Source organism: Sebastes umbrosus, chromosome 3, assembly GCF_015220745.1.
Source record: "Sebastes umbrosus isolate fSebUmb1 chromosome 3, fSebUmb1.pri, whole genome shotgun sequence".
Taxonomy (NCBI): Eukaryota; Metazoa; Chordata; class Actinopteri; order Perciformes; family Sebastidae; genus Sebastes; species Sebastes umbrosus.
Genome location: NC_051271.1, coordinates 40,414,183 through 40,439,683, shown reverse-complemented (window position 1 = coordinate 40,439,683; position 25,501 = coordinate 40,414,183). Strand labels below are relative to the sequence as shown.

General features: G+C 44.8%; 1 protein-coding gene across 1 annotated transcript; it reads left to right on the top strand.

Moving 5' to 3' along the window:
• Positions 1-661: 661 nt before the first annotated feature.
• Positions 662-20,535, top strand: LOC119483346 (axin-2-like). The gene is made up of 11 exons (XM_037761373.1): positions 662-1,336; positions 2,232-3,187; positions 5,654-5,794; positions 8,860-8,962; positions 10,848-10,988; positions 11,589-12,010; positions 12,131-12,280; positions 12,368-12,601; positions 13,428-13,532; positions 16,052-16,177; positions 18,684-20,535. The coding sequence occupies exons 2-11, from the start codon at positions 2,343-2,345 to the stop codon at positions 18,808-18,810; spliced, it is 2,394 nt and encodes a 797-aa protein (XP_037617301.1). The 5' UTR covers positions 662-1,336; positions 2,232-2,342; the 3' UTR covers positions 18,811-20,535.
• The last annotated feature ends 4,966 nt before the right edge of the window (positions 20,536-25,501 follow it).

Sequence of the window (25,501 nt, the reverse complement as noted above, 5' to 3'; positions counted from 1 at the left end):
ACGTGAACGACCGTGTAAACGGGCGGGTTTGCTAACGAGAAACTGCTGAACGGAAAATATGCTGTAATTTGTAGTAGTTTGTATTATTTTATCTTTACTCAGTTCATTTTATTTTGTTTTATTTCGCGAAGATGAGACGCTGCGTTTTTATGTATCTTCCGGGACCAGGCAAGCGGTTTGTTACTTTGAAGTCCAGTAAAACAGTTAACCCTTCAACCCAGCTGCTTTAGAGACAGCCCGGAGGACTACTATCTACCGGTACCGGAGGACTGTAACCTACCGGAGGACTTCTACCGGAGGATCTCTACCTACCGGAGGAACTCTACCGACTGCTACGACTTCTTGAAAAACTACCTGGGGAGAAAAGTCGAGGGCAAAACGTTTCTCCTTTATTTGCAGCTGCATTAAACATTGTCCGATGAGACAGGACATTAAGGACATTAAGGACGTTACAGGGCAGGGTTCTCGCCACAGCCTGTTGTTGGACTACTTTACTTTGAGAACGAGGCTACTCGGGTACAGTCATGGTGAGTTGGGGCTACTCTAGTCGGGTACTCGGGTACAGTGATGGTGAGTTGAGGCTACTCTAGTCGGGTACTCGGGTACAGTGATGGTAAATTGGGGCTACTCTAGTCGGGTACTCGGGTACAGTGATGGTAAATTGGGGCTACTCTAGTCGGGTACTCGGGTACAGTGATGGTGAGTTGGGGCTACTCTAGTCGGGTACTCGGGTACATGATGGTGAGTTGTAGGAAGCTGTTCCACAGCCCCCCCCCCTCTTCCTCTCTCTTGGCCGCTTTGATGTGCTGCTGCTGAGCTTTGAAGTTGAGCAATGCGCGCTATGTTTCTGTTTGTGGGCGAGAAATACGGTGAGATAGATAAGAAGCTTATGTGTGTGTGTGTGTGTGTGTGTGTGTGTATTCCAGATAAAAAGCGAGTATTTGTCGGGTGGTGCGTCTTCTAGCTGGTAAACTAGTGGGATGTATTGTTTAATCTGAGCCCCCCCACTCCACCTCCTCTGTTACCTCCTCCAGACTGCCCCCCCCCCCCCCCCCCCCCAGTGATCTACATAGGGACCGAGCCTGCCTCCTCTGAGGTCAGTTGTTGGACGGGACAGGGACAGGGACAGGGTACATGAAACTACAGCGCTTGTTTTGCAGTGAGATAGGACACATGTGGCACGGCACGGCGCAGGCTCTAAATAGTCCGTCGTTGCTGTTAGTGCTGGATTACTGCTCTGCTCGGACAGTTTAAGCCTGTATTCAGCTCGGCTGTAAATGGAGTAATGGTTGAACTTTTGGACGCTTTTTCCGCCGGATGGATGTGCTCTGCGATGGTAGGTTGTTGATCCAGCCTTCATTCGCTGAGTTTTACAATCACTTCTTTTGTGATGTGGACTTAAACTGCCTGTTGTGCCTGTATGAATTATTATGTGACTGTATGAATTATTATGTGGCGTTTGTAACAGCCAAGCACTTGATGTGGTTTTAGCTGCGTGTCGTTAGTCTCTTTAGATTTGGAGACGAGGCTCCGATTGCAATGATTCAGCTTCTCAATCAGGTTTTAGTCCAGATGTATTGCTGTCGTGTTGGTAGTTCCGATACTACTACTAATAGTAATGTGCAGTAATAGCCTTCTCGGCACATATTAAGGCGACTGATCGCTACCATTTACGCATGAGCGCCTGTCTTCTCCCGCGGGGCTCTTTACGCCTCGTACATTACAACGTTTAAGGTCATTGTGGTGCACATCAGATGCATTTCAACTCGTCTGTACATTTGTGGGATGGTGAGGACAAGTGTTGGCTCTAAGTGGAAACGCGTCTGTGTATGTGTGTTTGTGCGTGTGTGTGTGCTGCAGACAGGGGTAGGGTACGGTCGTCCGAAACAGATTGGGAATTAATTGGAGTTGAAGCCTGTGACATGGACTCGTTAGGAAAACACGTGTAAGCCACAGTTGTGAGAATCGGGTTTTGGTGAAGAGTGAGGCTGTGTGAGATGATTACACTTGTAAAATGTGTTTTGATGTGACAGATCAATGCACGTTGAGAATGTAGGCTGCAGTTGATCTCTCATTTAGATTATAAATAGATAAATGAAAGGAAAAGAGCCTTTCAAATGTCCTTTCTCTGTGAACCTGGCGAGGCTTTTTGAAAGGGACTGTTTACTTGATGTCTTTCTTTGAAGTTCAGCAGGATCTGGCTTTGATTAGATCAATACTTTGTGTTTCAGAGTGAAGAGGAGCTGAGAAGCTCCCCCGCTGCTTTTAGAGAGTGAGGAGGATTAGGCTGGAGCTCAGTGGAGGCACGACGGCACTCTCACACGGCAACCGGAGCTGGAGTCATGAGCAGGGCGCTTACGGAGCACATCAGCAGTAGCTTCCGAGAAGATGCTCCTCGTCCTCCGGTACCGGGGGAGGAGGGAGAGGCGTCATGCTACAACCCCAGCAGATCTGGCAAAATGAGAGCCCAGAGCAAGGTTAAAGACCTCCCCGCAGCCGCCGCCGCAGCCGCCGCGCCTCCCGGCTCCACACCGCGGAGGAACGAGGATGGACTCGGGGAGCCAGAGGGCAGCGCGTCCCCGGACTCGCCCCTAGTCCGGTGGACAAAGTCTCTGCATTTTCTCCTGGGCGACCAAGACGGCGCTCACCTCTTTCGGACCTTTTTGGAGAGGGAGAATTGCGTGGACACTTTGGACTTTTGGTTCGCCTGCAACGGCTTCAGGCAGATGGACTTAAAGGATACCAAAACGTTGCGAGTTGCCAAAGTTATTTTCAAGCGGTACATCGAGAACAACAGCATTGTCGCCAAGCAGCTGAAACCCGCCACCAAGACCTTCATAAGGGATAGTATTAAGAAGCAACAAATAGACTCGGCCATGTTTGACCAGGCACAGACGGAAATTCAGTCCAACATGGAAGAGAACGCGTACCAGATGTTTTTGACCTCTGACATATACCTCGAATACGTGCGCACGGGCTGCGAGAACGCTGCCTACATGAACCACGGCGGTCTCGGCAGTCTCAAGCTGATGTGCGGATACCTTCCTCCTCTCATGGAGGAAGAGGAGTGGAGTTGTAATGACCTGAAGGCAAAAACGTTAGGGTCTGTGGTTGGACTGTCTGCGAAAACCCTGAGGGCTACTGCTACCATCCGGACAGCAGCTGAAGTGCTGGAGAATAGTTGCAGGTAAGAGCAGCGCTTACCTAGAGCATGTATGCCTCTGTTATTACATCTTAGTGCATGTGATTCTTTTTTAAACATTGCTTCTTGTGATCACCATTCCTTCATTAGTTAAACAGTGAATATGTGGCAATTTTCACAAATGCCTAAGAGAGAGATAAAGGCACTTGATCAAAGAGTCACAGAGGAACATGCCTGTATATATGTGCCCTCCTGCCTTGCAGTTAGTCAGGGGGGTGGAGGGGCGGGGTGGGTACAAAACATCAATGGATCTGAGCCTTCCTTTTAAGTAAATGGTGTCTTGCAGGCAGCCCTCTGCTGGCTTGCCCAAGTTTCCTGTGCTTTGAAACCCTTCCTCTGGTTCAGGCACAAATTCAGACACCAAGCCTCATGTCTGTTACAGCTACATGAAACAGTATGATGCTATTGTAAAGTTATGCTGTATTTTCTCTTTTTTTCTACTCCTAAGCCATATAGTTATTGTATACTGTCATAAAATCTCTCTAGAAATGGCAATACAGAGTTAAGAGAACTTCAGCAGTCGGTGTTAAGCCAAGCGGAGATATTGTTCTCTTGGTCAGAGATGAAAGCAGAACTGTTTGTGGAAAGCATTTGGGCTTTTATCTTAAGAGTTCGTCCCACACGTTGTCCAACAGCTGAAATCTTTTCAAGCCAGGAACATTTTCAAAAACTGGATTTTATGCATGAGCCTGCATCAAAGGGCACTTAAAAAAATGTTTTCTCTCAACTACTTTGTCCTCACATCAGGACGCAATTGTTGCTCAGAGGTTGGACAATGTCTTGATACTTTGGTTTGAAAAGTGCAATTTATAGATAATCCATACTTTTCTTCTCAAGTTAACTAAACATTTAGTGAGACTAGAAATTAAAAATGGTTTCCCGCATTATTTTTAATAACAGTGTGAAAAAAGGTCTAATAACTCAATTTAAACACATTTTATCCTTCATGTGAGTTGATGTCAGATAACATCATAGCACGGTTACTCATTTGCTTGAAAGGACCCATGTTGAGTAAGGAACCAATAAGCACTAGGTTTGTTGACATGTGGGCATCTCCTGGTTTCCTGGTGTGATCCCCTGCATTCTTGTTTTTCACTAAAAGAAAACCGGGAGGGAGAGAGCCCCCTCTTTCTCCCTTCTGTCACCCGCGCCCTCCCCCTTTCCCCCTGCCCCTCACCATCTCTTTAGGTCAACCAATTTCCATCTCAAACATGTGGAACTAATTTTGCCACTGCACAGATTCCTTTTTTCCCCTCTTTTTTTTTGAGAAACCTCCAACTCCAAAATGATAGAAAAACACAACAACAAAACATCCTCAGCTCAGTTCCGCAGCTTCAACCACCAATCCCACTTTGCCGTAGATTGTGTGTGTGTGTCTCAGTGTTTTCCTTCCTCTTTCTTTTCTATCCAGCACTTTTATCTCTCCTTTTTGAAAAAAAATCTGTCTGACAGAGACTAAGCATGCTTTGGAGAGAGACAGGGAGAGACAAGAGGAGGGGAAGGGGGAAAGACAGGAAGGGGGGGATCATGAAAGAAAGAAAAGAGATGGAGAAAGAGAGCGGGGGGTGCAGAGATCCCAGCTGTGCTAAATACCTGACTCTTTGCGCGGACCTTCCAAAGGTCAGGTTTGTGCTTGGGGCCTACGGCTTTAGTCATGCTGGGGTTCTCCTCTCAGCACTCCCGGCAGAAGGCATTCTCATAAAGAAAGGGGCCCTCCTTCCCCCTTTCCCTCTCTCCCTCTCCCTCCCTTTCTAAAGCTCAAGTTCCCCCTTCCTCTTCTTCCCTCCCTCTTCCTTGTCCACCCCCTTCACTACTGAAACAGGAATGCAACACAGCAGGAGAGAGTAGAAAGACAGAGAGAGGGAGTTTAGAAAGGAAAGCAGGGGCGAATGGGTAAAGGAGGGGCCCCAGACTGGATGATAGAGAGGGGGAGAGATAGAAGTGGAGGAGAAAACACTCCAAGGAAAGAGAGAGTGGAGTATCAGAGTAGAAAAGTGCAGGAGTATGGGCCTGGCCCAAACAAAAGGGTGTGGAGGTAGCACAAGAGAGAAAAAAGAAGGGAAATGCTGTTATTCATTCACACACAGAAAGGCTGCTCACTTCAGCCATCACCCCTCAACCCCCAAACACACAACCCCTGTATGTTCGGGAGGAGGGACATGAAAGAGAGTCAAAAGAAAAAGAGAACCCATGCCTCCATCTCCAATATTGTTGTCACATTCCTCTGGTCCCAAAGTCTCAAGAAAGTGATTCTAATTACAGAAATATAAAGAAAATGTCAACAAAACAAACTCCAAGCTGTCACATTGGCTTTTAAAATTTGATAAAAATTAATAACAAGCAAGTTAACTTTACTCAGCTGTCATACCTCTCCACTGTCTCCACTTCACACCACAACCTAGAGGGACATCACATTAAAACATGGCACATTTCTTCCTTGGTCTTTCGCAGGTCCCACCGCCGAGGAGACCCCGCCAGCCCCTACTTTGTCAACTCCGGCTACATTTTTGCCCCTGCCACCAGTGCCAACGACAGCGAGATCTCCAGTGATGCTACAACAGATGATTCCATGTCCATGACGGACAGTAGCGTGTAAGTGTTTTTTATTGAAATGAAAAAGTTGATTCAACCCAAATAATGAAATAATTTCCATTCAGTTGACCCTGGCCAAGGCTCTGAATTTGATTGTTTCCATAGTATCTAAATGTGCCTGGACCAGGGTTCACTCAACACCTTTCCAGGAAAAAGTCTAGGGGTGTGAAGAAAAATATTTGGCCTTGTAGTCCAACAGACTCAGCTTTTCTTGAGGCCAAGGGACTGCACTGCTGTGAAATAATGGTCCATAATGTATTTTAATTATCCTCTATGATTGACTCCAGGTAATTCTATTAATATGTAGTTGTTACTGTGGCCTCCAGGGAGATAACTCTGGGAAAGTCATTATGTCTGAGGACCTTTTGAAGTTTATTCTGATGCGTTGCAGGCTGGAGAGCAGGGTGAAAAAAAATGAGAACGTCTTGATGTGGGTGGGGGCGTTACCTCCTTTTCCTCAAAGTTGAAATGTATCCATCCCACCCACCCTTCTGCCACAACAGACTTGTTTTTTTCATATTATCTAATCGCTTTTTCCCTTTGAAGAGCTGGAGGAGAGGGGGAGGGAAATGGCCATTCGGGCCTCAAGACAAACTCATTGAAAAATGTTGGCACCAAATGAAAGGAGGCTTACTCACATGGTGGGTCGGTTTCCTGCCACTGGCCTCTGCGGCGTGCTGAGATCATGTGTCTGTGAGGCTTTCACAGGGGTTACTCATTTCTAGACCTTGGGACAAGGCATGAGGAACTCCCCCTGGCCAGACTAGGGCACCCCCAAAAAAATCACCTCACCCACCCAACTCTCCACAGCTTCTCTCCTCCATCCACCCGAGCCAATAGCAGGAGTGGTTAGGCTCGAAGTGCAAGGGAGTGAGAAAATAAAGTGCATGGACTATAAAGGGCTTAACTGAATCGCTTTCAGCCTATTGTTAGGTGAGGGGAGCTTAGGGGGATAAGAGGGTGGCTGGCTGCTTTGAAAATGACTTGCACAACTGAATAGGAGATCCCCATAAAGTAAGGGCCCATGAAACCATGAAAGAGTCCACGGCTGTTTTCTCTTCCCCAACCTGGACAAAGCACCCAGCCGTCACATGGTCTCACCAGGGTGGAGACAGTTTGGATTGATAAAAACATAGTTAGTGATAGGGAAGTTGCAAGCTTCATGTGGGAATGATGCTCAGTTTGGGGATCTTGTTAGCGCAGAAGTTCCTTTGGGTGAGTTTTACTTTTGAAGAGTTTCCTGTGTTTCTTCCTGCACCTTGAGGGACGATGGCTTGTAGTCTCAGGGGAACAGTTTGTGAAGCATTGATTTTGGTAGACCCCCACTTACAAGAAGCCTGCTGCAACACGGGTGATATCAGCAGCTTGGCTCCGTTATCGGATTCTTCTTGACAATGTCACTCTGAAATGTGGATTGCAGAACGTGTTTAGGGGAATAAAGAAGAAAAAATAGATTAAATGTTGAACAGCGTCATGTGTCAAAGTCATATTCTTTTAATAGTTCTCGCCAAGGTCTTTGACAGAGCGATCTCTCCTGTCCTTGTCCCCAGCTCTCGCCTCTCTGCACCCCTAACTGATATTAATAAAGACGCAGCTTCTTCCTCTCTCATTCGAAGGAACAATTTGATTAGTGTGTCCTTTTACAGTGGTTAAAAGGCACACTGCAAATTTGAATCTCATTTCCCAGATAAAGAACAAGAAGAGGAGGATTTGGGAAGGGGGGGTGGGGGGGGGGGATTTTTTTTTTTTTTTGCTTATATCTTATTTATGGATTTACTTGGACGCTGGGGAATGCTGCTGCACCAACTTCAAACATTACCTTATCTTACAAACCAGCCTTTTGATGTTGCTGAGATCAGAGGCTCACAGCACAGCGCTTGCCAAACGAAGATGGCAGCGGGTGCATATGTGCATGAGTGTGAGATTTCAAAGAGGCAGCAGAAAAAGTAGCGTTTGGGCTAGGTCAGACACTTCTGAGCAGCCAAAACGGCCAAGATAATTGGCCCAGCTTAAGTGGCAGCTGACTGGAAAAGCTAGCAGACACAGAATGAAAAACGGAGAATAAGATTCCCAGAATAAATGCTTAATTGTCCAAAGACTATTGATATTCCTAGCTACATCTCTATTTTCATATTAATATATCAGAGCTACAAATTCAGCAGCACGTACGCTGTGTTTGCTAGCCTGTTGTAGTTTACGACTCTACTGACTTTAGCGCTAATTTGTCTGCTTTTTAAACAACCACTGTCAGAGTTGACAGGGACTGATGTAATCTTATCAGTGAGTATCTTCTTTTGAAGCCCACAGTGGGGTGTTTAGCATATCTCTACCATTGTCCTAGTGTGTTTTGTTATGTGTGTTTTTGTTGCCTTGGCTTCAAGGGGTCCCCGGCCTTTTGATTTAGCTGTAACGTGCCTAGTGGGTGGCTACTGGGTGGTGTTGTGTCGGTCACTTCAATGATCAACTGCCTCCGAAGGGCTCTTTCTCCACAAAGATTGGCTAATGGTGCTAATGCACCAACAGTTGGTGTGGAGGTATTGTGACCTGCATGATGAGTTGCAGTAAATGATGACAAATAACATCCACTAGATCAATGATTCTCAAAGTGGCACTCTGTCAGGGCGTTCGTGAAATAATTAGTACATATTTACAGACAGGGACCATTTGCAGCAATAAAACAAGCATATTGTGTCCATTACTCCCACACCCATGTTAGCTTTGGGCCAATAGAAACTCTGATATGATTGTGACACATCACGTCAATCTGTCATAAATCAGTCTTTTTACCCAGGACGCAACAGACCGTTCCTGCTGCTGCTTAGCTTAATTTATTAGCCAGCCAGCTAGCTGGCGAGCATGGAGAAATATTTGAATCAGTCCACATCGTAAAGTGATGCTAAGCTCAAACTAGCAACTAGATAAATTGAGAAAATATGGTGACATTTATACCACACGACAGCGATGGGAGACCAAAATGCGTCAGTGTCTTCAGGTGCTAGCGAATGGAGCCATGAAACCGCTTCTCTTACCAAATGGAATATCTTTCTATCTTTGTTTTTTTACAGAGATGGAATCCCTCCATATAAGCTGGGCACTAAGAAGCAACTCCAGCGAGAGATACATCGCAGTGTCAAGATCAATGGCCAGATAATACTACCCCACTTTCCTGTAAGTCCTACTTCCTTAAGTTCTACTTCCTGTCTCAGTGTTTCCTTTTTTTGTAATCTGCTAAACTCAAACTTTTACACGCTGACAGACAACTGGGTCCTGATTCCCTCGAGGAGTTGTGCCTTATTTTATTTTATTTTTTTCAGAGCTCAAGTTGTGACAGAATACTATATTTCATTCCCTGGCTCGTTTTCATATAAAAGTCAGGGTAAATGAAAGGCAGAATTTGCATACCACTTCACTTCTTCTTCTGCTGTTTCAATCCCCACCACCCTTCCCAGTAGCTTCGGTAGGGATGTAAATATAAACCTGTGTTGTCATTTTTGTATTCCGTTTCAGTAACTGTAGTATGTCATAAAGCGTCATAGCTTAATATGTATTATTCATCAATGAGAGCTGTGGTTATAGTATAGGTAATAGACATCGCAGCGGTGTTAATGATATTGATTAAATTCAATTTACTTTTCGAACTGGATAAATGATTACCAAAACTATGATTTAGATCCCAGCAGATGAATAGGAGGCATCACTATTTAATTCGACTTTGCACCCTGATATCTAGTCCCATCAGTATTTGGGTCAGACGGTGTATGTGCTTTGAATTCAAGATACTGTTGACCTGCTGAAGTTGTTGTGGGAAGGTTTAAGGAACTGGGTTAGAACAGATTGACAAGGGTTAGGAGGTGGGTCTGTTTGAGGCAAGAAAAGAAATGTGAAGTTCTTTTGTCTTCATATCCAAACACAGGTATGTGTGGAAGAGTTGTGTGTTGTCTGCATGCAATTGACAGTGTTGTCTGTTCCGCCTTTTTTCTCTCTCTTCCTCTCTGTCTTTTCTCTCTCTCAATCTCTCTCTCTGTCTCTCTCTTTTCCTTTCCCACTTGCACTCCTTTAATGTCTCCCTCCTGATTTGGAGATGGCTCTGTCTCCCATGATGCACCAGCCCCAGGCAGCGGGGGCCCCGTGCAGGGCTGGCGCTCCTTTGCCAGCAGCTCTGCTTGCCTTTCTTCTTCTTCCCTTCATCGTGTCTACAAAGAGATGAGAGGAACAACAAAAAAAAGAGTCAAAATCAAGAAAGCCAGTGTGCCAAATAACAAAAAAGTAAGAAAGAGAGAGAGAGAGAAGCCAGTGCATATAGTTAAAGAAAAAGGAGGATAATGTGACTAGAGTACCTCTGAGCTGCCCTGCATGCAGCCGGGAAATAAATTACTACTTCCCCTCAGATCTTCCCAGTATTTGACTCCTCTATCCTCTCCCTCCCTCTTTTCCCTCCTTCTATGTCTCGCTTTCTCTCTCTCCGCCACCATTGCCACTTCACTAACGCACATCTCAATCCTCTTCCTCTTTTTTCATGCTGTTAATTTTGTCCCCCTCTCCCTTTTTTCTTCCCCTCTCCTCTCCTCACTCTCTCCTCTCTGTCGATATCTGGCTTTTATTCGGAGATTTAAAGCTGCGTGTCCCTCCCACCCCTAGTGTGCGTTTGATGTTTGACAAGGGCCCTTTGAAGTGTGCTGACTTCAGAGGCTGCCTAGCTGATGGCTTGGTCGGGCTACAGAGGGTGCAGGCAGGGGGCCTCCCCTCCAAGCGAGACCAACTGCTACCCCGCCATCGCTACCCCCTTCTCTCCCCCTCACCCGGCAGCCTGGCACTGCCAAGGGCACTGGGCATGAGAAGATCTGGGGAGGGATGGGCGACGGAGAAGGTTCAGGTTAGCTCGAGGGCAAGGGCATCTGGATTAGGCCTTTTGGAATAGTAGCAGGCTTTTTGGAACAAGATAGGACAGTGGATTAATGCGACATATTGCATCCGTCAAAAACACTACGCAGTTACACACACACACACACACACACATTAAAGTGTCCTTTCCCCTGTGTCATTTACCCTGCAGAGGACACATAGGTTGCCTAAGGAGATGACCCCCGTGGAGCCCTCAGCCTTTGCTGCCCTGCTCATATCCCGCCTGGAGAAGCTGAAGCGAGAGCAGGACACCATGAGCTCATTGGAGGAGAGGTTGCAGCAGATCCAGGAGGTAGGGATGCACACAGACCTGTTCGAAACAGTCTGACACTTCCATGGCTGCCACTTGGAAATTCTAACTTGTATCCAAGTTAACTCGGCACGATGGTTCCATATTGCACTACAAAAGCCTCTGTGCCAGCTTTGGTATGTCGAAGAACAGGGAAAAGACCAAGGGATTTGAAAGTCTGTCTTGGTTTAGCTACTTCTTCCCTTTTCCTCTCTGTCCTCCACCACTTCATCTGGAGGAACTTTCAAACTTATGTTTCTAGACACACTTGAAGCTCCTTCAAATAGTTAGCACTTAGCTACTCTCCAGTGGCACGTTTGCTGAGTATGTGTAGTGCCAGTATCTTTGTGAAGCACAGGCACACTCTGCATTATAGATGAAGCGCACCCAAAGCCTGTTAGCGAAGATAACAGTGCGGCAAAAAGGAAACTCAAATCAAGTTATCCAAGCGTTTGCTCTCGCTGACTTCAGAGGACGATAGATATAAGTTGGTGTAAGTTGAGACATAAATTCCTCTGCCTGTTGCCGTTCCCACATGTAACTGTGTATGAATGTTTTGTCAATTGCCTTAACTTTTAAAATTTATTTTCTTTGCCTGTCCAGGAGGAAGAAAGGGAGGAGAGCAGTGACATCACCAGCAGCGCCTCCCTCCATCACCCTCTGCTCCCGTCTGGCAGCCAATGCGAGGAAGACCCCCAGGCTATCCTGGACGAGCACCTATCCCGTGTCCTGAAGACACCTGGCTGCCAGTCACCAGGTGTGGTTCGGCACTCGCCGCGCTCACGCTCCCCAGATCAGACAGATGCTACAGTGTCCTCTGGCCACGGGCCCTTCTTTGGTGCTTATCCCGGGGCCGCAAAGGTTCTGATGACAGGCAGGCAGTCCACAAAGCACATCCACCACCACTATATTCACCATCACCATGCTGGGCCCAAGACCAAGGAGCAGATCGAGGCTGAGGCGGCTCAGCGCGTGCAGTGCCTCTGCCCTCCAGGGGGCGCCAATTATTCCGACTTCACCCCTGCGTGAGTGTAACTTCTGAGCTGTGCTGAAACTAGTTGTCAGTCAGCGTTGTACATTGCTGTAATGCTGCACATTACAATTTTCCGTCTCTGGTCCTAACTTGCCTCTCATTCTTCCTTCAGACGCTGCAGCACTTTGTCCAGACGGCCAGTCAAGGCCATCGATGAGGGCGTGTCTTCACCACGCCTTCCCCTAGATGCCACCGACCGCTCTCAGAATGTTTGGCAGTGGATCCTAGAGAGTGAGAGGCAAGGCAAGCACAAGCCACATAGGTAAGTGTCAGTCAGGAATCACCACAACATCATTTGTACCACACAACACTAGTGTCTCGAGTTCTCAGACCATTTTTGTCCCAACAGCACTCAAGGCCTAAAGAAATCCAACCCGCTTGACTCCAAGACTCTGCCCGGTCGGACTCACTCCTCTTGGGGCGGAGGCGGCATTGGCAGTGGGGCCCACCTCCGTGGCCACCACCCAGGCCACCCGTTCATCCAGGACCCGGACATGCCACCCCTGCCCCCACCCAACACCCTGGCACAGCTAGAGGAGGCCTGCCGCAGACTAGAAGAGGTCTCCAAGCCACCGAAACAAAGGTAGGACACACTTAAAAAATACATTCAGCTGTACTAGGGCCGTCAAATTTACCACGATAACAACAGATTATTAAAACGGCACTAATTTCTTTTCACAAATTAACGCAATCAATCTCAGATCAATATCAATTTTGACATCAACCATGTCATACTAGCTTGTTGGGAAGGAGACTAAATAACACTCTAAACTTGCGCTAAATTTTGGCAAGGAAAAACTGTCATGGCCATTTTCAAAGGGGCCTATTGACCTCTGACCTCCAGATCAGTGAATGTAAATGGGTTCTATGGGTACCCACGAGTCTCCCCTTTACAGACATGCCCACTTTATGATAATCACATGCAGTTTGGGGCAAGTCATAGTCAAGTCAGCACACTGACAGCTGTTGTTGCCTGTTGGGCTGCAGTTTGACATGTTATGATTGGAGCATATTTCTATGCTAAATGCAGCACCTGTGAGGGTTTCTGGACAATGTCTGTCATTGTTTTGTGTTATTAATTGATTTCCAATAATAAATATATACATACATTTACATAAAGCAGCATATTTGTCCACTCCCATTTTGATAAAAGTATTAAATACTTGAATAATCTCCCTTTAAGGTCCGGTTTTGAACAGATAAAAAAAAGTGATTAATTTGCGATTAATCATGATTAAATATTTTAATCGATTGACAGCCCTACGTTTTACACATAATACCAAAACTGCCAATCATACAAATTCCCCATCTTCCGTATACAGTATATATACACTGTAAATGGCGTCCAGTGGTTTCCCTTCATATCGATGTGATTATTGATTAGTCATTGATCTCTGTGATTCTAACAGGCATTCAACAGCAGCAAGCAGCCTTCAGAGAGACAGGAGCCATCCAGCAGCTGCCTTCCCCGCTGGAGGCAGCCCGCTAGCCAGCCCTGGACTCCAAGCAGACGAGTACGGCTCTCCTCTTTTACTGCGCTCCTTTTGAATCTATGACACAATCCTGTCTTTGTTGCTATAGCTCAACTTTTCTTAATTTCTTTCTCAATTGCTTTCTAGTTTCCCAGATTTCATTTCTCATACACTTTTTTTTTAGCGTTCCCTCTCTCTCCAAGTTTGTGTTTTCAACCTCTTCCTCAGATTTTCTCTCTCTTCCCTTCAAAGAGAGATTTTGTGAGTCAGCATAGCTATGTCTTTGAACTCCTCTTCTCTCACTTTTTAATCATTTAAGATTAAACATGCTTTAATACAGAATCCTAACTACCCACCCGTCTCCCAACACACACACTCACCACTGGAACCCAACAAAGATGTGTTAAGTAGCCCCTGGTAACTCAAATTTATCAGCCCCCTTCATGCATTTGTTATTGAATGGGTTGGCTGTTTGATGTTAAGCTACAGCCACCTGACTGCGAGGCCTCTTTTAGTTTTAATTGGTTGACCCTTGGGTGAGCCAGCTGTCTGTTGGCCCCCTTAATTAATTATACACCAAAGATTCTTTGTCTACATTACATACAGTAGGGGTGTCACGATTCGATTTGACTTTCGATTATAAAGTCACGATTCGATGTTCGATTTAAACACGCCATTGTTAGACTATGAAGTCTTGATTTGTAAAGATCAACAGATCATTGGTTTTATTCCCTGAAACTGTCATTTACACTTTCAAATTCCTCTTTAAAAAGAGAACTAAACTCCATTTTTAGAAAGTGTTTCAAAAATTAGACTACAACAGTAAAAAGCTGCATATTTTCAATCTCAGTATCTGTGTGACCACCTCAGTACATAATCATTACAGAAACTAAACAGAAATCCTTCTGCAGTGCATTACAAATGTGCTGTAATCTACAAAAATGCAGTTTTGTTGTCATTTACTGTCGCACTTGTTTCTCTCCTCTCGCCTCTCTGATTTAAAGAGGCTGGGACACGGGTCTTGAGGTATGGGGTATAACACATGCGCAGTGTAACTGGAGCTGCGGTTGTGCGTTGCGATTGGCTCAATTTTGGCGAGTGCAGACCAGATGTTACTGCGCATGTATTGTATACCAAAGATATGACATGCTGATGACGCATGACATCTCCTCTTTTCACCCTACTTGGGCATATGCAGGAAGTGCCCTGAATATTATAGCGACAGGGACGACCTAAATTTCCCATCATGCTTGCGTTCTCCCGAGTGCAGGACTGCTGCTTTAAGCTGAAGTAGGCGAGATTGGAGCAAATATGATTAAAAAATCATGTTCCTCCGGTGTCCTCCGGTGTCCTCCGGGGTTCCTAACGGCATCTACAAGATTTCACTGACCGGAGGAAAGCAAGCAGTTAGAGCTGATCTTAGGTCTGCTGTCCAGCTGCCGTCTATGAGAGCCGGCTGTCAATCACTCGCAAATTCCGACCAAACGGTCAAACTACGCAGCGCTGATCAAATATGAATCAATATTCTGTTACGTTAATGCCTATTTCTCTCCTCACGTTTTCAGAATCATCTGGTAGTGCACGGTTTAGCTGGAAAATTAGAAAGTTTGTGACGCGGCCGCCATTGTAAAATCTGTTGAAGGAAGGCCAAGTTCTGGTCACATGACCGGAGCACAGCCAATAGGAACGCTCTCTCAATGAAATGACCTGTGATTGGTCAAAGTCTCCCGTCACGGGCTAGATGTTCTAAAGCCTGAAAACAGAGCCATGAGGAGGAGCAGAAGTCTAGTTATCTCTCAGAACACTTGAATTACAATAAGCTGAAAGGTTATTATGGAATATTCTGCCTACTGCCACTTTAAGTTTTCTGTTTTATGTTACAAAATGCAAATGTTACTTTTATTAGTATTCATTCTTGGGAAGGGCTCATTGTATGGGTGGACTATGATGAAAAAAGTATAAAATGCAAGGCTCCTTCAAAAATAGTCCAATTATTTTACTTGGCGTTGGCAATAATTGTTTAAAATGACCAACGCGTTGCGACCGACATAGGTCTTCATCTGGGTCATTGTCAGCATTCAGCAGTAGCTTGCACACCTATATTGTGTTACACTAATCAATAGAGTGGGAGGCTGGTTTATCCATCAATGTGCAAGCATATTGGTCCAAAACAAGGAAATGATACATCATCAATAGAGAGGAGAAAAACAGGGAGGGGGTAACTTTTGTTAGTGTTTGTAATGTAAGGTGTCTGTTCAGAACATGGTGGCTTATGGTGGTAATTGTGATTTTTGTGCTGGTTTATAGTTTTGACCATAAGTGAGATGGCTGTTACATTTCTTGAGTTAAGCTGTAGTTTTCCTCGAACCTGTCTGTAGGCGGGGGCGGAGAGAAAAAAAATAATCATCCATACTGCTGTGATTATGATGGTCGAAATTGGAAGGCTGATTTCGATCAATATCGGATGTAGGATAGAAATTGTGATAACGCTATTCAACAGCCTGACTCTTTCCCCCATAAGTGCAGCTCTTTTAAAATCAGTTTTCATTTTGCATCTTCAGGTCTAAGGAGCTGGTGGTCACCTACTTCTTCTGTGGTGAGGAGATTCCGTATCGCAGCATGATGAAGACCCACTGCCTCACCCTGGGACACTTCAAGGAACAGCTCAGCAAGAAAGGCAACTACCGGTAATTATGAACCAACTGACAACAGCACACAGATGTTTATTCACACCTGTTTGGACGGGGTCGGTGCTGTAGCAGGGTTAGTTATCCATGTATGTGTGTGCATTTGTTATTGTACTTGTATATGCTTGTTTGCTGAGTGGGAGTGTGAAACACTGGAGCCCGATATTTGAAAAGAAACTGGGCTGATCCACTGTATTCAGAGCTTACAGAGAGGGGGGGGCGGGGGAGGGGTTCTGGAGCAAATTTTTTCCCACATCTGGTACTGATTTCCATGGTAAGGCAGCCTTAATAAATATGGCTTTGAAGACTGGGCCATTTTATTTTGTGCACAAAGACCATTGCGAGGCCTTCACATTCCTCCTCCACACTATTGCATCAGGCATTCAAATCACATGCCGCAAGCACCTTCTTCTGTTAATGACTGATAGCAGTTAACGCAGCAAAAATACATCCTGTCAATGTCACATGATGACGGGGAATTCCTAAACAATGTAAGGACTTATTTAAAATAGAATGGCAGTTTGAGGACATTTAAATCAGGAAGTCAAGGCTCGCTTCATCAAATAACTGTCCCAGCACTGCGTAGGTTGTATGCCACTGAAAATACACAAAGCCTGCATGCCCATGACATCAACATTAGGCCACATCTGCTAGTTAGGCAAGGCCTGCAAACAAGTCATCGCACCGCTGCTATCCCATAACTCTTCGGCGAGCGAATGAGAAAAGGGGGGGAGGTGGGGATGAAGCGTCTGGCTTCAATGGCAGCAGAATGTGTGGAGTTGGTTAATTTGGACATGGCAGCGGTACAGTGGAGAACAGTATGCCGCGGCTCTGCCAGACGATATTGGTGCCAGATGTTGCGAAGAGAGAAAAATCCTGCCACATAAAACATGTTCCAATAGAAAGACTCCTTCTGTCTCTCTCTGTCTCACTCTCTGAAACAAAGTGATGACTTTCAAGTATTTGTGAGTGAAAATGTAGCATTTTATTCAAAAAAGAAAAAATCCAGCCAATTAAATTGAGAAGGGTAATGCACTTATTGGTTTTCTACTAATGAAGATGAAAGGTTTCGATAAGAGGAAAACTCCTGAAATGCCATATGATTAAACAAAGCTTTGTCACATTGCTGCACACTTGAGCAGAAAGTCTTGCAGCTGTGGCAACGCAACCTCCTTCTCCTCCTCCGTTTGTGTGTAATTACAATCGACATGGCAAATAAAACTGTGTGTACGTTTTTGTACGCCCCTCCTTACATGTGTTGTTTGAATGACTCTAAGCTGAGAGATTGCTCATAAAAAAGCTTTTTTATTCTACCCTTTTTTCTTCTTTTTTGTGTGTTCTGAACGCAGGCACACATGGGCAAAATGAGGCATTTTTCCATTACAAAGCTTATCATTAAATCCCCTCCTGCTGATCTTTTGCTGGGTTGAAAGTAGAGAGGAGAAATCATTAGGAGCTCCGGGAGACTTCACAGTCACTGGGACCAAGCTAACCCTGGGAGTTATCTCTGCTTGAGAGAAGAAGAAGAGTGGGCTAGCTAGGTGACCTGTGACCTCCAGGAGACTGTCTGAGCGGTCGCCCCCTCCCCCCCTCCCTCCCAGGGTAAAGCCCTTCAGGCGCGGCCCTCATCCAACCTATCACACCCACTCACCGAGCCAGGGAAGGCCTGCGCTCCGCTTCCCCCCACTTTCTTCCCTTCCCGCTCCCTCTTTTTTCCCTCTGTTCTCCACTGGTGATCGGAAAGCTGCCCGAAGTGTGTATGTGTGTGTGTGTGTGTGTGTGTGATTGTGTGTGATGGCAAGTGTGTGGAGAGAAAAACATAGGGCATGTTTATGTGCAAGCAGCGGAGTGTGCTCTTGCAGACTCTCAGGCACCTGAAATGCCAACCTGTGTGACAGAAAGGCCCTTCATTTGACAGCCAGCCCAATTAGAAGCCATGGAGGCACAGAGAGGGAGGGGGCCACTGCTGAAGAGAGAGAGGAGGGGGGGTTAAGACAGCCTCTAATTAACCCTTCAACTTTAATAAGACTTTGCAGGACAGATAGGCATCTGTAGAATGGCCAGCAGTGGAGCGCACACGGATGAACACGCACACAAACGAGCCGTTTCCAGCAGCTGGAATTATCACAGGGAGTGTTTAAACGGAGGGTTCAGCTCTGTTTGTGCAGCGGTGTGATGTGGAGTCAGGCTCTGCCTTTGAAGTGTGCAGGGATGGCATTGAAGGCTATGACTAAGTTGTTTTGAGCAGGATCCATTTCTGGCTCTCAGAGTGTGTGTGTTTGATTTGGACTAAAGGGAGTTGCGCGCGAGCATGTATATGGAAGTAGTCGTGTAGGTGCCTCAAAGCGGTTTTAAAACACGATGAAATGTATCAGATGCGCTCCCGCTGCCACTCTGTCAGTTTTCGTTTGAGTTCAAATTTTGTATTTATTTATTTATTTTTCACATACACCTACGCTCAACATTTTCTAATCACGGTCCTCTCTCTTTTGTTGTTCCTCCTCAGGTACTACTTCAAGAAAGCCAGCGATGAGTTTGAGTGCGGTGCCGTGTTCGAGGAGGTGTGGGAGGATGCTAGCGTGTTGCCCATGTATGAGGGCAAGGTCCTGGGCAAGGTGGAGAGGATGGACTAAAAGCCACTTTTGTTGCCAACCAAACGACGCCCTTCCCCGCCCAACCAAAAGCTAAACTGTCCCTATAAAACTTGAGCAAGAGACTCTTTGTAGTTAACAAAAAATACTCTGGACTCCTTTTTTCTATTTCTTAATATTAAGCTAAACAGAGTTAATATATCCAGCACAAGAGGAGTGATTGAAGGAAGACGAGCCAATGAAGTATGCCGAACCCAGAGGAGGTGGCGCCCCTCACTGACTTTATCAACCAATCAGCCTTAGAAACACAAGGGAATGACACGAGAGACTTTAAAAGACCAATACAAGGATGATGATGATGATGATGGAGGCCAGTGGGGGGAGACCCCGCCTCTTCTTGAATATATAACCACTGAAGATGTAGATGACTGTTTCGTTGTGATGTGATGAGAGACTGATGGTGCGTTGCGAGTGCGGCGGACTAGCAGGCGCTGAAGACACAGCGTCACCAACCTGCTCTTAACGTTTCACTCTAACATCGTTACAAAAACGTCTGTACATGTGTATATGCATACATGCGTATATGTATATATACATGTATTCTATATATAGATGCTTTTTGTCATGAGTTGAACGTTTTTATTAAGTATTTATTGAAAGAAAAACAACCCACACTTTTCCCCCTTCCTAAGTCTTCTTAAACCTGTGTCCACCCCCCCTATTTCCAGCCAATGGGCAAGCTGCTTTGAATGTTGGGAGAATAGAATACTGTGGTGATATTGTTTAGTGTTTCTGTTTGGTTTTGACTTTACTCAAAGGATGTGACACTAGCCTAGCACCTCCCATAGCCTTGTAGCCCCAAACTAACAACCTTAGCAGTGGTCTTGTCCGAGGCGCACTCCCTCCTCTAGAACAGTCAATCCCAGTCTTATATGCTGCTGAGAGTTTGTAACGTTAAGTTTGTCACACAAATATTTCCTCTCTCTCCGCGTTCTCCCCTCCTCCCTCTCTTTTTCTCTCAGTCCGGCGACAGAGCTCAATCTTTTTTGTTGTGCCTTTGTTTGTAAATCAGGCATTGCACGAGGGGGGAGGGGGGGAGGTTGCAGATTCACACAGAGAGGAGACCTGGAGCACAAGCTGTACCATCTAATAATGGCAGTGTTTACAGCCCGCACACCAAAATAACTTGTGCTAACAAGAACAAGTTTGGGTCACTGAGAACGGCTTCTGGAGGAAGTCAGCTAGCGTGTCAAAACAGAACAGAAAGTGAACATTGTATGGCTCCGATATCCTTTTGAATGTCGTTACAGTAACATCGTATATAGCAGAGCTCCTGTATACATTGTAATTATGCATTCTGAAGTATGGATACTGACACATGTGATGCACACATAGAGTATACACACACACACACACACGCATAAACAATACACACACAGTATCGCTGGTGTTTTGAGTACAGCACCTGTGCCTACATGGATGCCATACCATGTGCTACCCTGTTTCAGGGTTTTAATATATATCCCTTGGTTTTCAGAAGGGTTTTATGTTGAAAAGATATTTTTATGCTTTTAATAATATCCTGTAATCATTTTTTTTGTTTGTTTTTACACCTGGCTTTTTTGTTTTGTTTTGTTTCATTCTTCATCTAAACTGTAAATTATACATTATATAAAGAGTTTCATTTAAAGATTTACATGGACCTATAATTATTGTAATTATTGAGAGATGTAGCCTTTATTAAAGTTTTATATTTTTCAAATGAAAGCTGCTGTGCCTGGATTTGCTTCTTTCATATTGTCCTGAATAACATGTTACTCGTTTTTCACTGCACTTCAACGTCATCATGATATCTCTTCGTATTCCAGCCAGGTCATACTGTGCAGCATTAGTGAGATAGTACTTTTGACAGTTTTTTGGAGGTGACAAGAGTGGATTTTGAGGAACTTATAAAGCTGAAGTTGGTCTGGGACACCTGGTAAAGCATAAACATGTTAGATACAGGAGTCCTTGTAGTCGTGCAAATCTGGACAAGCAAAGATCCTGGATTCAGCACCTGTGTGAGTATTAGGGTATGGTTCTGGGCAGAGACCTTTGTTGCATGTCATACCCTCTCCTGGAATACTGTGAACAAATGTCATAGTTAAGACCCGCTAAAAACATCAGTATCAACTTTTCAATTAGCAATGTAACACTAAATAGATGATGAGGAATATTGGATAGTGGAAACACTCCTCACCATTCCATAGTGAAATGATTGGCTGTGCTCCAGTGCTTTGGGTTGTAAGTTATTTCAGGGAACAATGAGTTAGAATAGAATATCTAAACATCAGAATTAGGGGCTGTCAATTGATTACAATATTTAATCACTATTAATTGCATGATTGTCCATGAATTGTGATGAATCGCAAATTAATCTCAAATTTTGTATGTGTTCAAAAGGGAGATTTGTCAAGTATTTAATTAAATATGCTGATTTATGCAAATGTATGTATATATTTATTATTAGAAATCAATTAACAATTAACATAAAACAATATGCTCCAATCATAACATGGCAACAACAGCTGTCAGTGTGTCAGTGTGCTGACTTGACTAAACTGCATGTGATTATCATAAAGTGGGCATGTCTGTAAAGGGGAGACTCGTGGGTACCCATAGAACCCATTTACATTCACTGATCTGGAGGTCAGAGGTCAAGGGACCCCTTTGAAAATGACCATGCAAGTTTTACCTCACTAAAATTTAGCGCAAGTTTGGAGCATTATTTAACCTCCTTCGCAACAAGCTAGTATGACATGGTTGGATTCTCTGGGTTTTCTAATTTCATATGAGGCCAGTATCTTCACTCTAGCTTTAAAACTGGGTCCGCTACAACTCCCAAAAGACCCAAAGTTGTTGTTAATGCGTTAAAGAAATTAGTGGCGTTAAAAGGAATTTGCTTTAACTCATTATTATCACATTAACTTTGACAGCCCTGATCATAAGAAATCTATAGATGTGTTGGTTGGGGGCTTCAGGCAGTTGCCTACCTTGCCTATCAGTAAAGGCTGTCCCTGGTAATGTTCCCTGGAGCTTCTGCCCACCAGTAGCGGTGACTTGGGTGTGTGACACAACTACAGTATATCATGGCAGGTGTATTGCTGAGGACCCAAGGGAGCACAGTGTCAAGTGTAAGGTTGTTTGAATGAGCGGTTCTCGGGAAAGCTGCAAGCGGCAACACCACCGGCCGAGCACTCAGCCCGTTCTGAACAGGCGTGTTTTCAACGTGCACTGCACTGGTGATGAAAATAAAAGAATTTGCAAAGTAGGACAGGTCCATGCAACCTGTTGTTAAATACTTGCACTAATTATTCTTGACAGTTACTTGCCTTCTGTATAACCTTCATGTCTTTCATAGAAATGAAGAACATAAAATGTCATAGTCATCACCATTAGAGAGGTACAGCAGCGCAGAGCTGTGATCACATCACATTGCAGATTGAAGGTGGAGAGGTGACTTCATCGGAACCAAATGATTAAAGCCTCAGTAGTCAGAATGTTTTTGGCATCATTGGGCAAAAATTCCATAATAACTTTTCAGCATATTGTAATTCAAGTGTTCTGAGAGAAAACTAGACTTCTGCTCCTCCTCATGGCTCTGTTTTAAGACTTTAGAACATCTAGCCCGTGACGGGAGACTGGCCAATCACAGGTCATTTCAGAGGGAGAGCGTTCCTATTGGCTGTTCATGCAACGGAGGAAGCTGTCAATCACTCGCAAACTCCGATCAAACTGATCACATATGAATCAATATTCTGTTACTGTAATGTCTATTTCTCTCCTCAGATGTTGTCAGAATCATCTTGTAGTGTACTGTTTAGCTGTAAAATGAGAACGTTTGCTCCAGCTGGTGGGCGGTGCTTGGTATTTCCTTAACTGATCTCAACATGATTGCTGGGTCACAGACTTTCTCATTTTACAGCTAAACAGTACACTACAAGATGTTTCTGAGAACATCTGAGGAGAGAAATAGACATTACAGTGACAGAATATTGATTAATATTTGATCAACGCTGAGTGATTGACAGCTGCTCAGAGACGGCGAGGCTCCAGCTCGGCTCTGATTGGTTGATTTCCTCCGGTCTGTGAAATCTTGCAGATGCCGTTAGGAGCACCGGAGGACACAGAGGCACATGATGTTTTTCAGATTATCTGTCTCATGCACTACTGTCATGATATAGTGACCGCTTTACAAAAATAACTTTTTTTAATCATATTTGCTCCATTTCTACCTACTGCTGCTTTAAATTCTTGAATATAAGCCGTTAATTCACTGCGTAAACAGAAATCACTAAAAGCCTGTAACCTTGTGATGCGTTACAGCCCCTCAGTGGTTAAACGTGCCCGTTCAGTATTCAGTACTGTGTTCAGCACTTAAATGGGAGACATTAAGCATGGAAATGGGGGCACGGGCTAATTGGTCCTATTAAAGAGCAATGAGGACCAGCGCTACTCTCTGACAGTCAACACAAACATTAATGAAGCACCCTGCATCCCCTATCAGAGGGCCGAGCCATGTTTGCCTCAATTATCTGGCTTTATTTCAGCAGTGGGGGGAAATAATTCATTGGTGGGGGAGCGCACGCTGTCTGCTGCGTGCAGACTCACTCACTTTTACAGCTCAATTCAAATTGTTGACATAAAAAGAGACTTGCAATTGGCATAAAGCAGAGGTAGCCACGTAACAAAGATAACAACAGTCATTACTGACAAGCTTTCACTTCCCACAAAATGATTTTCTCATTTCTTTCTCCCCTGGTAGCTGTTCCTGGCAATATGGCAAAAAAGAGGAAGAAAAACAGACAAGCCACCAATGCTTGTCACATCTAGGAGATACTGTAGGTTTTTCTCTTTCTTAAAGCACTCCCTTTTCCCCGTAAAAAATAATTTTACTGCAGCCATCCCTGAACAGTTTGTATTTTTAACACCACAAATAGCGGATTAATTTCTCCGACTCTTTTCATCAAAGGCACGGCGCGGTGAAACTTCAACACATGATCAATGCATTACATACTCCCCAAAACCTTCAAATCAATTCCTCCATGCTTTTAGCTTGACAATGAGGAGGGTTTAATCAGGCTGAACCAGCTAGTTTCTGTTGAACTGTGTGGAACGGGGCAGGTGTAACCCCCCACCCCTCTCCGCCTCTCCCCAACTCTATTTTTACAGCCTCTTGGGGCTCCGGCTTTGAAGGGAAACCTATCCAGGAAAATTGCTTGCATTTTTCCCCACCGAAGCGTTGATAGATGGACATTGACTGTCGCATTCCCTCTCTTGCACATCAGGAGCTCAGACTCCCCCTCACCCCCCGCTATCTTCTCTCAGCCTTTCTGTGGCATTCCAGTCCTAATAGGTGCTTTGTTGAAGTGCAATGCAGGTTATACACAGGTTCTGAAGTTCCTGCTTTCACGGAAACATGACTTTCAACTCCTCAAACTTCAATTCAATACCTACACGATACTTTCACAGTGTCTTTTCATCAATGGCGAACATTTATGTGGTGTAACTTTGATTTCATTGGCAGCATACACTTTTCGTCCCCCATACGTCCCATACGGCGCTACCTTCATCCCCGTCTTTGCTCCGAACAGTGGCATTCATTTCTCTTTGCATTGTGGTAATTGGCATAGCATGGTTGAGGCTATTGTAAACATAGATGTGTGAGACTGGTATAAAGAGGCACCAGTCACTCCCCAGGCTAAGCTGGTGTGCGAGGCAGGCAGGGGCTGCTGCCTATTGTGCTGCTGAAGCCTTTGTAGATTTGCAGCGGGCCCCTTTTTAATCGCCTTCTCATACACCGCTCGCCGACTCGCTTTGCATATTTAATTGCCAGGTAAAATCATTTTGTCGACAATCCGTTTAATTATTTGATTGTACAGTAACCGTAAAGAGTGAGCGAAGGGAAGAGGAAGGGATAAAGGGGGATAGAGAGAAGGAGAGAGACAGAGAGAGAGCAGCAGGCAGCAGAGAAAGAAAGAGGTCTGTTGCCAGAATAGACATCAAAGCTGTGCCTTGATGTTGATGTTGAATGGGCATTAATGGTTTCTGAAGGCAAGAGATTGCACAGAAAAAAAAGAAAGAGAAAAAAAAATAAACCCTCCTTTTTCTCTGACAATCCCGCCAGCAATCTCAGTAAATGCATAAACATTGGAACCCAGTGCCAGATAGAGGGGTTGAACAGAGAGAAAGAAAGTGAGAGCAAGAGAAGCTAGTTGGATTGTTCACTTTCATTTCCTGTAATGACTGAAGGGCGACTTACAGACAGGAGATGGGTCAAATGGCCTGATTGGAGGCTGGCAGTGATTACGAGGCTATCGCCACGTTAAACGTTTAGGTTAAAAAGACCACACCATTCCAATCAATGCCTGTTAACTCATCTGAAGCCACAAGGACATCAGAGAACAATACATCAGGTTGGATGTCGTTCTCACAACTAAAGCTACTAGCATGTATTGATTTTGCAACACTTTGCATGAATCTTCTAAGGAAACATAGAGCCGAACTTCTTTTGATCCAAATATTGGACAAAGGCCCGTTGAGGTTACACTGCATCCTAAATGCAATCAGTAATAAAGTGCTCCAGGGATGACGTATGTTTGTAGGCCAACCAGGAAGTCAGCATCGCCCTGATTCCCTCAACAAAAAGCCAACAGGATTGTTCCATTGGCTTTTGGATTATTGCAGAAAAAAA